The 13,857-nt window shown below is 44.2% G+C and overlaps 2 protein-coding genes across 2 annotated transcripts; one reads left to right on the top strand and one right to left on the bottom strand.

The window, feature by feature from the left end:
* Positions 1-39: 39 nt before the first annotated feature.
* FAHD1 (fumarylacetoacetate hydrolase domain containing 1) lies at positions 40-1,375 on the top strand. The gene has a single exon (XM_030958119.1). The coding sequence runs from the start codon at positions 114-116 to the stop codon at positions 798-800; it is 687 nt and encodes a 228-aa protein (XP_030813979.1). The 5' UTR covers positions 40-113; the 3' UTR covers positions 801-1,375.
* Positions 1,376-3,009: 1,634 nt separating this feature from the next.
* Positions 3,010-13,809, bottom strand: MEIOB (meiosis specific with OB-fold). The gene is made up of 13 exons (XM_030958441.1): positions 13,741-13,809; positions 10,446-10,503; positions 9,112-9,243; positions 8,489-8,561; positions 7,918-8,113; positions 7,266-7,366; positions 5,735-5,787; positions 5,555-5,650; positions 5,061-5,162; positions 4,450-4,603; positions 3,934-4,117; positions 3,405-3,491; positions 3,010-3,126 (listed from the first exon to the last, which is right to left on the bottom strand). Exons 1-13 carry the CDS (start codon positions 13,807-13,809, stop codon positions 3,010-3,012), a joined length of 1,422 nt encoding a protein of 473 aa, XP_030814301.1.
* Between the last annotated feature and the right edge of the window lie 48 nt (positions 13,810-13,857).

Raw genomic sequence — 13,857 nt, 5'->3', positions numbered from 1 at the left:
CGCCCGGCCGGGCCCCGGGCCCGGCCCCCGGCCCGCCCGCTCAGCCCGCGGAGGAGGAGCGGGAGGAGCGGCGGCGCCGTGCGGGGACCCGCAAGGACGCGGCAAGGGCGGCCATGGCCGGCTCCAAACCGCTGTCCCGCTTCTGGGAGTGGGGCAGGAACATCGTGTGCGTGGGGCGCAACTACGCGGAGCACGCCAAGGAGATGGGCAGCGCCCTGCCCGCCGAGCCGCTCTTCTTCCTCAAGCCCTCCTCGGCCTACGTGCGGGAAGGGTCCCCGATCGTGCGGCCCTACTACTGCCGGAACCTGCACCACGAGGTGGAGCTGGGGGTGCTCATCGGCCGCAGGGCGCAGGCCGTGCCGCAGGACGCGGCCATGGAGCACGTGGCGGGCTATGCCCTGTGCCTGGACATGACCGCCCGCGACACCCAGGAGCAGTGCAAGAAGAAGGGGCTGCCCTGGACCTTGGCGAAAGGGTTCGGCTCCTCCTGCCCCGTCAGTGACTTCGTGCCCAAGGAGAAGATCCCAGACCCACACAAGCTGCAGATCTGGCTGAAGGTGAACGGGAAGCTGAGGCAGGAGGGGGACACCTCGTCCATGATCTTCTCCATCCCTTACCTGATCAGCTACATCAGCCACATATTCACCTTGGAAGAAGGGGACTTGATTCTCACGGGGTCTCCCAAAGGAGTGGGGTCCGTGGAGGCCAATGATGAGATCGAGGCGGGGATCAGGGACGTGGTGTCCATGAGGTTCAAGGTGGTACAGGGCACGGAACCCAGGAGCCTAAAAGGTGTTTGACTGCCACGGCCCCATTTCCATGGAGGCTTCAGCATACCTGGAGTGCGGCCCAGCCTGGAGCAGGTGGAGCCCAGAAGTTCCAGATTCCAAAATTTAATTCCAAAACCATACCTGGGAGCTGGTGACAGAGACATTGGAGAGGGCAATGGGCCTGGCTGTCCTTCTGCATGTGCTTCTCTTCTGCTGCTGCTTTGAGTATTGCCTTAAAATAAAAATTACTGATCAAAACAATTCAAACAATGATGTAGGAGCTAAGGCTTAGCCATGCTGTGGAAAATCAAAGATTTATATGAAGATATTCAGCCCTATATCAAGAGTTGCAGCTTTGCAAAGAGCTTCCTCTACAAGAGAAAGACGTCTGATTTTTCAGATTAATTTTGTGATTTCTCCCTGCTTTTTTCAAACATACAAATTAAAGAAGGATGGCTTTTCCTCGCACTCCAGGAAGCGAAGGCAGCAGGAAGTGTGCCAGATGTTTGGCAGATTGTTTTTTGCCTAAACTGAGATTTAAAAATGTTCTAAAAGTGAAATATTGTAAAAAGATCAAAAATAAAGAAGCATATGGATAAAGATCACCACCAAACTTTTCTTTTGAGTGATTTCAATATATTTTTAGTAAAACTGTAACTGCAGCAGTTGGAGTTTTAAGTGTTTCCAGCTGCTAAAAGCCATGCTGGGTAACTTTCCCCAGTTCCCAACTCCAGCTGTTCCAGCACTCCCCACCAGTTTGCATGACAGCGAGTTCTCTTTCAATTCAACAGCAAGTTGTAAAATATAATTCAAAAAATCCTCCCCATGCAAACATCAAAACCTAGATTTTCAAAGTTGCACAGAACTGGCTCACTTCTAATAAAAACAGATGGATTTTTTGTTTTGTTTTTACATAAATGCAAAACAGCAAAGTTAAACACTTCCATTTATCAGAGCCAGATCTTAATAACTGCAAGGATAAGCTTTGTTTTTAAAAGTGGGGAGTTCTACAGAGAAAAATCCTGTCTCCCAAAGAGAGGCAGCTCTGTGAGAGCAGCACAGTCCAGGGTGCTGCACACCATAGCGGCAGAAGAAATTGAAGAATTCCTTTAGAATTTCTTCAGAATTAAAAGAGCCATTAGGGTGAACAGTTCTGGAAGAGGAAGGATGGAATTAAAGTGTCTGTACTGTTTGCATTTCCCATCTCTGGCAACAGCAGCAGGGCATCGTTTGCAGTTTGGTCTCCAGCCCTGGGTATTGACAGAGCTGGGATTAAGTTATTGGAAACATTCCCTTCAGAATGGGAATTGTTATGGCTGGGAAATGTTGAATCATTTATTGCTACAAGAGGGATGCTGTGACCCAATGCTGGCAGCGTTTTTGGGGTCTTTATTGCCACCCATGAGTCAGGGGTGCAATCTGGGTTTGCTTGTCAGGATTTCCTGTTTCTGTGGGGGTTTTCTCTGCCACGTTGCTTTAAGGGTAGGGAGGGATCAGAGTTTCCCAGGGTGTCCTGGCCTAAAACCCTTTGGCAGAGCAGGGCTGGGGGATCTCCCTGTGTTAGAAACAGGCTGTGTCCCAACGTGCTCAGGAGTGAGGATGTGACAAATACTCCAGCAGGAGGGGAAGCTATGGACAGGAATATATTAAAAATAGGGAAAAATACACGGAGGAAGGCACAGTATACATACCTGGGTTCTTTAAATCCAGCTTTGGTGAACAGAGTCCTGCTTACAGCCTCAGCTTGATTTTTACTTGTCAGAGGTCACTGCTAATTGATTACTCTGCTCTAATTAAACTTAGTCTGCCCACAGAGACTCAGCCCTGCTGTTGCCCACAGCTCCATGTTTGGCCTCACCAAGGTGCAGCACAAACCCAGGCAGTGTTTCAAGGGGGGGTCTTTTATTTCTTTAACACAAAAGCAGCAAAGCAGTTAAAACCACAGAAGTTCAACAGATCTCTTTTAACCTGTTTGTTATTTCTGATTTTTTCAAAGTTCTCAGCTGAGTGAGGAAATTTCCAGCCCCCTTGAAAGGGGTTGAATTTGGTAGAAATAACATTTAAGCTGAGGCCCAAGTACACTTTTTAAAGTACAATCACCCAAAAATATGAACTCAGAAGCCCACTTAGAGGTATTGTAACGTGCACTTCTCTTTTACCATCAGAACAGACTTGGAAAAACCCAACAACAGCAGAATTCCATCTCTTACAACAGAGTGAAGGAAGCCTTTCCTAGCATTTATAAATAATTCCAGTCTCTTCCCAACAAGCTCTGACTGGCCTCTATGGGATCTGCCAGTTTGCAGGAAAGAAGATTCACTTTTAATCCAGTTCTCCAATTGGGTGATGAAGTAACCTGGAAAAATAATTAAGGATCTTTGGTATCACAGCACCTTGACAGAGATTATTTTCAGATATTTGACAGCATGTTTGACAGATTTATTTGCATTATTTCCTGTGTGAGTACACAGTTATGCCATCTGCCTGTCACTGCTGAAGTCAAACACTTTCATTTTGTCCTGGAAATAGGGAACAGAGAAAGGGGAGATGGGAGAGTAAAAAGAGTTTTGCCCAAAAGGACAAGTTTAAAAGTGAAAAACAGCTACTGTTTTGAATTAAACATTAAATACTAACTTTGAAGTAAATCTTGCTTCGTTCCAAGAGGAGTTGCCATTTCAGTGCAGTCTTCTGGTCTTCTTCCAGCATGAGGAATTCAGGGACCTGTTAAGAGGGCACCACAGACCACTTCAGCAGGTGTTAAAATATCTCCACAACGGAATGATGATGAAAAGAACATCTCACATATTTTTATACATTTCTAAGCTGTATTTTTCTATTTTAACCTAGTGCTTGGTATGAGATGTGTACCAAGACAGTCACATTGACCAGATAAACTGCAGGGTGTTTGAAAATCAGAGTTAGGGATTTCCAGCCACATCCTCAGAAAAGCATTATTCTGAATTGGGTTCAGTCTTACACTGAACACAATTCCTGTTGGCATCTGCTGACTTCCAACTTCTGCCAAGCTCTGTGTCTGTCCGTCCGTCCATCCATGCCATTTTTGTCACTCTTGCACACACCCACACAGAGACATTTTCAGATATCTGTAATTCTCCTCAGGCTCCCCAGCTGAGCTCAGCAGGAGCAGCCCAATCGCCCTTACTGTGCAGCCCAGGGTGTCCTCAGCCACACAGTCAGCCAGGTAGCAGGAGCGCAGGGTGCCCGTGTGGTCTGTCACATCCACCAGGATGTCAAAGCTGGCAAAGGTGGACTTGGCCTCTGGAGACACGTCAGTGCAGAAGGTGCAGGTGTTTGATGCCTCATTCACGATGAACCGGCACACTGAGCTGAGACACAAGGAGAGAATTCATGCAGATATGCAATTTGTTCTTCCTGAAACATTTTTCTAGACTGAGATTTCCCAAGAGACTTTGTCTTTATAAAAATTATTCCTCTTTTAAACTCTGGAGCCTGTCTTAGACAAAGTGACCTCTTTCTTTTTCACTCTAGGACCACAAAGAGCACCCAATCAAACCCCACACCAGAAACCCACATGGCATCCTCCAGAGGAGTTTTATTTCTTCTCTGGGATGGGACTAAAACGTTGCTCCACGTCACTTGGCTCTGGGCAGGAGGGACAAGCAGTGTCAGCACACACGCCAAGCAGGCAGTCGCTCACCATCTGTTGCGCAGGACTCTGGACACGCTCTCGTCGATGTCCAGGGTGGAAATGTAGCCATAAATAATTCCATGGACAGGCTCCAGCTTCCCATCACTCTGGAGAGCTTTTTCTTTCAGCTGTTCCACTGTGTAGACATCCACTACAGCCTCCACTATAAGTTTAAAAGACAAGTTAAGTGTGTCTGAGCCAGAAATGATTCAAAGAGCAATGGCAAAAGTGGATCTTAAGGCAATAAAAAGGAGATTTAAAGCAGCGTAGTAAAGCCCCCTCCAAAAAAAAAAAAAAAAAGTAAAACAAAAGGGACTCAGATCAGGAATATATCTATTAATTAATCTTTGTATCCTCCAAAAGGAGTTTTTGACAAAAGCTTTCCCCCTCACTTTTCCAAACTGGCTGCAGACAGAAAGAACACAGCAGACAGGCTGCAGCTGGCACAGTCAGCTGAGATACATAAAGATAAAATAAGGGACAGCCCCAAGAAACCATCCAGACTTTACCTACTCAGCCAGGCTGGACCTGAGCTTTGTTTCTGTGAGCACACAGAGCAGGAACTCTTTCAGCTGCACTATGAAATGACACTGTGCAGGTAAATAAAATCAAATGCTTACAGTTAATGGTTTCATTTGGCAGCTCCTTCACTGGGCTGGGCAGGGCTCCTGCCTGGGCACTCTCTTTGATGAAGCTGAAGAGAACATTTGCTTCTGCTGTTTCTGAAGATGCATTTTTAAAAGCTATCAGTATATGTTGCATGTAAAAGTCACAGCATTTTCGTATTTTACAGGTTTTTATTTTGGTAGCAAAACCACATTGGAATTAGCCAAGATTTGCTTTTCTCTTTTTTATTTTAACTGTTAATCCTGCATGGAATAAACATATGAAGGTTGCTAACAATAAAATAAAATAAAATAAAATAAAATAAAATAAAATAAAATAAAATAAAATAAAATAAAATAAAATAAAATGTCAAAGGAACTGGTCACATAGCAGACAAAAAGCAGGGAGATTTATGAAGAGCAGGCAGAAGAAATCACAGTTCAAACAGACTAATTAATGCATTCTAGAATAATTACTAAAAGCAAAGAAATACTTGGGCAGCTCTTACCTGGGTTAGTTGTAATGATGGTTTTGGATATCACAGTTGCAGTCATGCAATTCCTAAATTTGTCAAAATTGATTCTCACATCTGATGCAAATATAACTGTGCAGAAAAACACCCCCATGTTACTGGAGAGTAAATGTCACATGAAGAACTTCAATAAAACCATAAACCAGACTGGTTTACCTGTTTCTTGGGGGATCCAACTCTGTGCCAGCTGGATGGATTCATTATCCCAGCTAAATTAAACAAAAGTGGATTATGAAAACATTTTTGAAACACCCCTCAAGGTGTTTAGTACTAAACTACTAAATAACGTAGTTGTAATAAAATTGGCCAAAGGGGACACGACTCCTTTGTGACACACGTGGCACTGAAATTCCATGTGCCTGCTTTATCCCAAACAGGATAAAATAAAGATGGGTCTAAATACAGAATATACCTGGGAGAATGCTGTGTTTCAGCTTTTATCAAGTCATTTCTAGCTAAAGCAAATCCCAGTTAAAGGAGCTGTGTGTGCTGGGCCAGGCTGATTGCTCAGATCCCCAGGCCAGATGTTCAGCACATCCAACACTGGGATCTTTGTGGCTGGGGATGATGAGGCTGGAGTGAGGTCAGAAACATCCCTCAAAAATGGTAATTTCATGGTCTCTTGATAAAATCTCATTCAGCTCCTCCTAAATTTGGCTGGCAAGAGCACAGCCAAAGCACAGATTTGTTCTGGTGGGTTTTCTCCTTAATCCTTGGGAAAAGATTTAAGATATTTCCTTCTCATCTGATATTGCCCAGGCAGCTCTTCACTGCTGGGCTCTGGAATCCCCTGACAGTGCCCAAGTGCCAGCACTGAGAGAGCTGCTGGAGGAGTTAATTTCCAAATTAACCGTGGGCTGGAAAGGCTCACCCAGAGCTGCTTCTCTTGGCTTTGTGGCTATGAATTGTGTTAAACATCCCTGGTGGTAACAGCCCACAGTGCTGGGCTGGCTGCCTGCTTCCCCTGAGGGAACAAAGGTCCCTGAAGTCACTTTTTAACCACCAAACAGCAATCCCAGGGCAAGGGAACACCACAGCCCCACACGCCCCTGCACTTGGAAAAGCCACAAGTTTATTGAACAAACTCTGGGCAAAATGCAAAGGTTCCTCTGTGAACAAGGCACTGTTCATAGCAGGGATGGGCTGGGTGGAGTTGTGTTTGTAAACAGGACAAAGTTTGAAAATACAGCCAAAGTCACATCAAAATGTTCCTGCATTATTTTAAATATTTAAAAAACTATTTCAACCTGTTTCCACTCCACTTGCGATTCTGCTTGGCTTTAAAAATGGATCGTGCTCTTCATTTTCCTGCCCTTGTGCTTGTGGAAGAGACACAACAGCCTTTGCAGCTGGTTGTAAAAGTCATTTCCTGAATTAGCTCAAATGTCCACATTAAAAAAAAGGAATTATTTGGAACTGAGTTTCATTTTGCTATCCATGAGCCAGCAGGCTGTCAGCAAGCCATAAAACTACACAAGATATATAAGGCCGCTCTAATGAATCTCTTCAAGTCTCTTTTCAGTGTACATTGTTGCCTCATCTCAGTTGCCTCCTAAATAACAATATATTTAAATTAAAAGACGTGTTTACAGCTAATTAGTGTGTATTATAGCTAATTTCTTTACCCGTGTTTGCATTATTTTTTTAGTGAATTAAAGAACATTTAGTGAATTAAAGAACATCTTACCATACTATTGGGAAAGACCTCTCTGTTTCATCATACAGCTTTACTTCACACCTCTGGCCTTTCCTTTTGTCTGAAGTCATGAAATACTTTGGCTCCCCAACCTTGAAGAGGAAAGAGAAGAAGTCACTTGTCCTCTATTGAATGTTTAGGAGAATAAAACTCATCAACTAGAAAAGAAAAGGGTTAGAAAAGGGAAGAAAGACTGTAGACTACTAAAAATGAGATCACTTCATTGTCCCTTCATTTTGTTGATAAAAATCTCATCCAAGGGTGCGTGTGGTTACTGCCACTCAGCTGCCAAGCTGAACAAATGGAGCCCTGGCCACTGTGAGGCCCAAAATCCATTTACACAGATTTACAGTGAAATTACTGATGGCAGAGCACAGAAATGCTCCTCACTCACTGCCATCACAGCCCAAAATCCACATTTACACAGATTTGCAGTGAAATTACTGATGGCAGAGCACAGAAATGCTCCTCACTCACTGCCATCACAGCCCAAAATCCACATTTACACAGATTTGCAGTGAAGTTACTGATGGCAGAGCACAGAAATGCTCCTCACTCACTGCCATCACAGCCCAAAATCCACATTTACACAGATTTACAGTGAAGTTACTGATGGCAGAGCACAGAAATGCTCCTCACTCACTGCCATCACAGCTGCCAGCACGTTGAGGACTCTCCCATGGAGGCTTTGTCCATTTGCCACTATGTCCCCCAGGGAATAATAATCCTGAGGGTCCTTGACAGGCAGGTGCAGCAGAGCCAGGAGCCTGGTGTCTGTGTCATAGCAGGAAGAGGTTTTAACCACGGAGTGATTTTCACTGAGCAATAATTTGTAGCCACTAGAACAGAACAAATCCCATGGATCAGCACTGCACTCACTGAGGTATCAAGTGTAAAATGTTCATTCATATGAAAAAGCAACTTTATTCCATTATAGTTGTTTCCTAAAGGTACAAAAAAATCTTGTAGATTTTACTCAAAGAATGAAATTTACTCTGTTTAGTAACAAAGAACATTATTGCTTTATGACCTTCTGTTTATTAAATATATTCTCCTTTGAGGTTTGACTAGACATTGTTGAGCACAGGAGGAAGGTACAGCTACAGAAGAAGAAAACACCAAAAATTTCTACCAATTTCATATGTCTGGAAGTTAAAGCAAGTCTTAACTTTGATCTTTCTAGAAAGAAGTACCACTCCATGCTTTAAATTTACCTAGGAGTTACAGGGTTGAATTTTTCTTCTCTTTCTGCTTCCTTTGTCTGAATTAAAGGATTTTCAATTGTAACTGCAATAAAGCATTGATAAGTAATGTTAGAAATTGATTATAGGAACAATTATAGATATTTTTTGTGTGTGTACACTCTGTAAGCTCACAAGTTTTACCCAAACAACCACAGGCAGCAAAATCTTTCTATGAACTTAAAAGATAAAAGTGCATCCTGTAAATAAATACAGGATTTTTGTTGTGGTTTTATCAGCAATCATAGTCATATCTATAACTGAGGGAAGACAAACAGCAAGCTGCTTTACAGCTTATTTTTCATCATGTTTAAGACCTCAATATAATGTGAGCTTTGACGTTGATTAACTGCAGGCCAGCTCTGAGCTGCTGCACTCAGTGGGTTTCTTTTGTTGACATATTTACTGGGCTTGAGCTGAAATCCTTGGAATCTTGTTCCTTTCCTCTTTCTATTGAACAGAACTGAACAATTTGTTTCCAATTAGGCTGTTTGTGAGTCCTCAGAGCAAAACACAGCAAAGTCACCAGCACAACCCTGATTGCCATGCAAACAGAAACGTGGTGGGAATAAATAAAATCAAATAAAGAAACTCACCACAGTCACCAACCCTGAAGCTTTCTGAGAGGGATCTGATGTACTCTTCTCTGCCCCAGGACTGGACATTAATGAAATAAGTTGGGGAATCACGAATGGTAAAACTGAAGGTGTATCTCTCAGTGCCTATGTCTGCAAAAATAAACAGGGCTGCAGCAATTGCTCAGCACAGCTTGATTTCTAACCAGAATATGTGTATAAAAACTACTATTTTGGGGTTTTCCAGGATTTTGGTGGGAATTTTCTCCCACTGGAGGCCAGCAGGTGGTGCAGGAGCACGGTGGTGTTTGGGAAAGGGCTGCAGTTCCTGCTGTGGCTGTACCTGTGCACCCCGCAGGTGTGAACTTCAGCTCAAAGAGGAGAGGGGCAGGAGCTGCGGGAGGTGACAGCCAGGGCTGGCACGCAGGCGGGGCTGTTTGTACACACAGCCCCAGATCTGTGGGAGCTGGGCTGGCCGATGGCTCAGGCGGCAGGGTCGCTGCCGGGGGGGCCAACTGAATAAAGCAAAGTGTTTCCAATGCTATGGAAAATTCAGGATATTGGTGTCTGCATCCCTGCCCTGTCTCATACAGGTAACTAAGAAAGCTTTCCAGGATCACAGCATGATGCAGTAGATTGCTAAATTATCCAGGAAAACTTGAGTGATCCCCCAGAGTCCCCTGAGTGCAGGCCCATGGGGCACACACACCAACACCCCTCTGTGGACTCTGCACTAAGCTGGCCCCAGTTTTGGGTGACAATGATGACTTTCCCCTAAAACCTCACCCCTCCAGAGTCAGCAGGAGCCAGTGGCAGCAGAATAACTGAGCCCTTCTCCTGGAGCTGGAACGGCTCTCCAGGGCTGGAGGTGCTTCCTGACAGTGTCTGCACCAACCCTGACTGTAAATTTGTTATTTCAATTTCCAATTAACATTATTAACAACATACAACTCCCATTTTGTCCCAGATGAAGCTGTTCCTACTCAGGCCAGAAATTACTTGTGTCACTCCACAAGACATGACCTGAACATTTCTGTTTTAAGAGAGAACAAATATGAAGCACCAGCCCCATTCCAGCAGTATTTATGGAAGAGTGGGTTCATACTGGTTCTATCTTCAGAGCATGAAACACTTCCATGACAGAGATTTTCCAATTTCTAATTGATATGGCTCAGCCAAACCAATGCTGCTCTTTCATCTTGGTTCTCAAACAGACACCATTTTTTTGAGTGCATTTTTATTCTGGCCATTTTACACTGAGAAATCTGTTTATCATTTAAATCTTGATTTCAGTCATCTCTGCCAAATTACACCGTTGAAGAAAATGAAGTAAAAAGAGTTTAAAGGGACTGTACTTTTTCGGTCTGGAAAGCTTCTGACATCTGTTTTCCCAATAACCAGCCCGATTACATTCTGAAAAATAAAAAGATTATAGAGTACAAGTATTAAACCCAGATGTAGATGATGAATTAGATTTCATGGAATTATACTCTGCTGATGATAATAAACATATTTCTGGCTGGTAATCATTTTAATCTATTTATCCCACAGTACCGTATGAGCTAAAGAGTAAAACATAAACACACAAGTTTACATTAGGAAAAAATTGTGACTAATAAAAATATTAAAATAAATGCATGTGTTTCTGTTTGCGAAGAAAATGAGAGGACAAAAGTTCACCCCAACCCTACACAATTTTGGCTGTTCTACAGCAATCTCTCCTCAGGTAGGCAGCAACGTTGTTGTTTCATGCTCTCTGCACAGGTCTCAGATCTCCTCAAATGCTCCATGGAAAGTCTGGACAGGATTTATTTTACAGTGAAGTGCCCAAGGTTTTCCTGGCTCTCAGCACCATGAACCACACGTGTGCACCTACAGGAGCTTGTCCTGGCCTCAGCCAAACAGCCTAAATTTCTACAGGTGCCTCTCTCTTGCTATCTTTCAACTGACTCCAAGGGAGCTGAGGCAAGGAGCTTTTCTGTTGATTCAGACCAAAATCAATCTTATTCTGCTTTGCTAAACCTGTGTCTATTATGTAAAAACATCCTGTTCTCAATTGTCAAACACAACTACTGGGAGCAAACACACACACATGTAGATATAGATATATTACCTATCTATCTATCTATAATATAATATAACATAACAGCTGTGTGGTGGGTTCTTGTTGTTTTTCAGGTGGTCCTTGGTGTCAGAGAAGAGTTTTGAAGTGCTTGTTTGGGATTTAAAAGGTCAGCAAGGAAAGTCAGAGTGGGACATGGTCTGGAAGAACAGACTGACAATGCAATACTGCCAGGATCCTTCAAAACATGAAGCATCCTGCCTCAATTCCACGTCACAGAATCCTGGGATGGTTTGGGTTGGAGGAACCTTAAAGCCCATCCAGTGCCACCCCTGCCATGGCAGGGACACCTTCCACTGTCCCAGGGGGCTCCAAGCCCTGTCCAGCCTGGCCTTGGTCCCTCCCAGGGATGTGGCAGCCCCAGCTCCTTCACACGAGCCCTTCTGGCAGTCCTGAGTGTCCCATTCCAGCGGAATTCCAGAGCCAGCTGGGAAGGGCAGGGCGGCAGGTCAGTAACCCAGCCAGGATTCACTTTGTACATATTCCCAAAGCAGCGTGACTTGCCCGACTTCACTGCAGCAATATCGAGATGTGCTCAAAAAGCGGCTCTCCCATTTCCTTGGGATCACTAGAGGCAGCACGGGAACTGCCTTATCCTGCAGGGATGGACACACTCGGGAAGAGGCCACTTGAGTGCACCACTGTAGTATGCCCCTTCCAGACTGAATGCTTTATATCCACTGCATGCAGTGAGACTGATTAGGATCTTGTTTTTCTATTTTGGGTTTTGTTTCTTAAGAAAATAAAATCTATTAAATCAGAGTGCAACATTCCCTGTATCTCACCACCAAATGTCAAAGAACTGACATTTAGGATGAGTGCCTGCAGATATTAGGCTGATTGTGCCTAATTTCTGGTGTAAATATCCAATTTCCCAAAGAAATCTGCCCTGGCCCTGCTGTAAATATGTTCACCTCTCTGTCTCCAACCCCAAGCTTGCACAGAGAGCTGGCAGAAGGAATTCATCTGGCTGGAAACTATTTTGGACTGAGGAAGGGAGAAAAACTTCCAGAGATCATTTCCTTGATCAGCTCATTGTGCCACTGCCCAAGCACTCATTTCCTCAAAAGAGGAGGGGAACCCCCCCACGGTGCCTGTTTTGGCAGAGCACTGCTTGAGGCTGCTCAACCAACTCCTAAACACTGCAAGTGTTTACACTTGCATCTCTTTCACTTTTTAAAATAAACAGCAAACTCATAAACCGTGCCATTTGGATACTTCAAACTGTGTGTTCAGCTGTTTTAACAGCCTAACACAACACACACTGATCATTCTATCATCAATTATTATTTTATAAAAATACTTTCATTGTCGTGTGTTGCTAACCTCAATACTCAAGATAAGTTTTATTTGTAAAATAAAAGCTTTTATTTGTAAAATAAAGGCTTTTAACTGGGTTAGTGGATCATTATTTGGGAGGAACTGTGAATGGCAGGTTAGATTAGCATTGCTGAACACCAGTTTGGATCAGTATGGCTCTAAGGAGATAGAAAACTTCTCTTAGATCATCCCTTTTCTGTGCTTCCTCTTTCATTTGTTTAAAGTAAATGAGAAAATAAATTGTGCCATCCCAAATAAAAAGCAGTGGGAATGGGAAAACTCCCTATTTTCACTCTTTCCAGGAACATCAGGACTTCCCTGGAGCAGGGGAGGGGGGGATTCTGCCTCTGCTCAGGTGACACCCCACCTGCAGAGCTGCCTCCAGCCCTGGGAGCACGTGGAGCTGTTGGAAAGGCTGAAAGAATTGGGATTGCTCATCCTGGAAAAGAGAAGCTTTGGGATCACCTAATTGTGGCCTTCCAGGGGCTGAAGGAGCTGACAAGAAACATGGAGAGAGACTCTTTACAAGGGATGGAGTGACAGGACAAGGGACAATGGCTTCAAACTGAGGGAGTGGGCTTAGGATTGGGTAGAAATCCTTCCCTGGGAGGTGGGCAGGCCCTGGCACAGGTACCAGAGCAGCTGTGGCTGCCCCTGGATCCCTGGCAGTGTCCAAAGCCAGACTGGGCTTGGAGCACCTGGCACAGTGGAAGGTGTCCCTGCCATGGCAGGGGTGGCACTGGATGGGCTTTAGGCTCCCTTCCACCCCAAACCAACCTGTGATCCTATGCAAACCCATTGTTCATCCCAAAGAAGCAGAGCCAACCCTCGCCATGGAACTGTGAGGTTTTTACCCTGCCTTCCCAGCGTGCCTGAAGGTCCCAGATGATTGCAGCTGCATAATGCTGACTCTGTCATGTCCTTAATAATGTCTTCACTAATTCAGCATCCATTTCAAGTGCTACAAAGGAGCCTCTGATACATGGAATTGTCCAGTCAATATCTGTGCCCGTGGTACCCACAGGCTGTGGACAGCAACAGCATCAATTTTCATTTTGCTGCTTTGCACACAAAGAAGGGAAGTCCTTTCTACCCAACAATTGCACTAATGCTATCAGTACCTAAATACACATCAATTACATAATTTTGCAGTAATATAAGACAGTCAGGTACAATTTCATCTGGGAACAAAAGGCTGTGAGACTTACAGGACGAGCAAGGTTCGGATGCAGATCTGAAAGTGCAACAAAGTCCCGTGCTGAACGAGAATGAGCCATTCTTTATCTGAAACTGAAGGAAACTGACTTAGATTTTGTAAAAATCCA

This window comes from Camarhynchus parvulus, chromosome 14 (genome assembly GCF_901933205.1).
Source record: "Camarhynchus parvulus chromosome 14, STF_HiC, whole genome shotgun sequence".
NCBI classification, from domain to species: Eukaryota; Metazoa; Chordata; class Aves; order Passeriformes; family Thraupidae; genus Camarhynchus; species Camarhynchus parvulus.
Note: the sequence above shows the minus strand (reverse complement) of the source record. Positions and strands in the feature narration are given on the sequence as shown.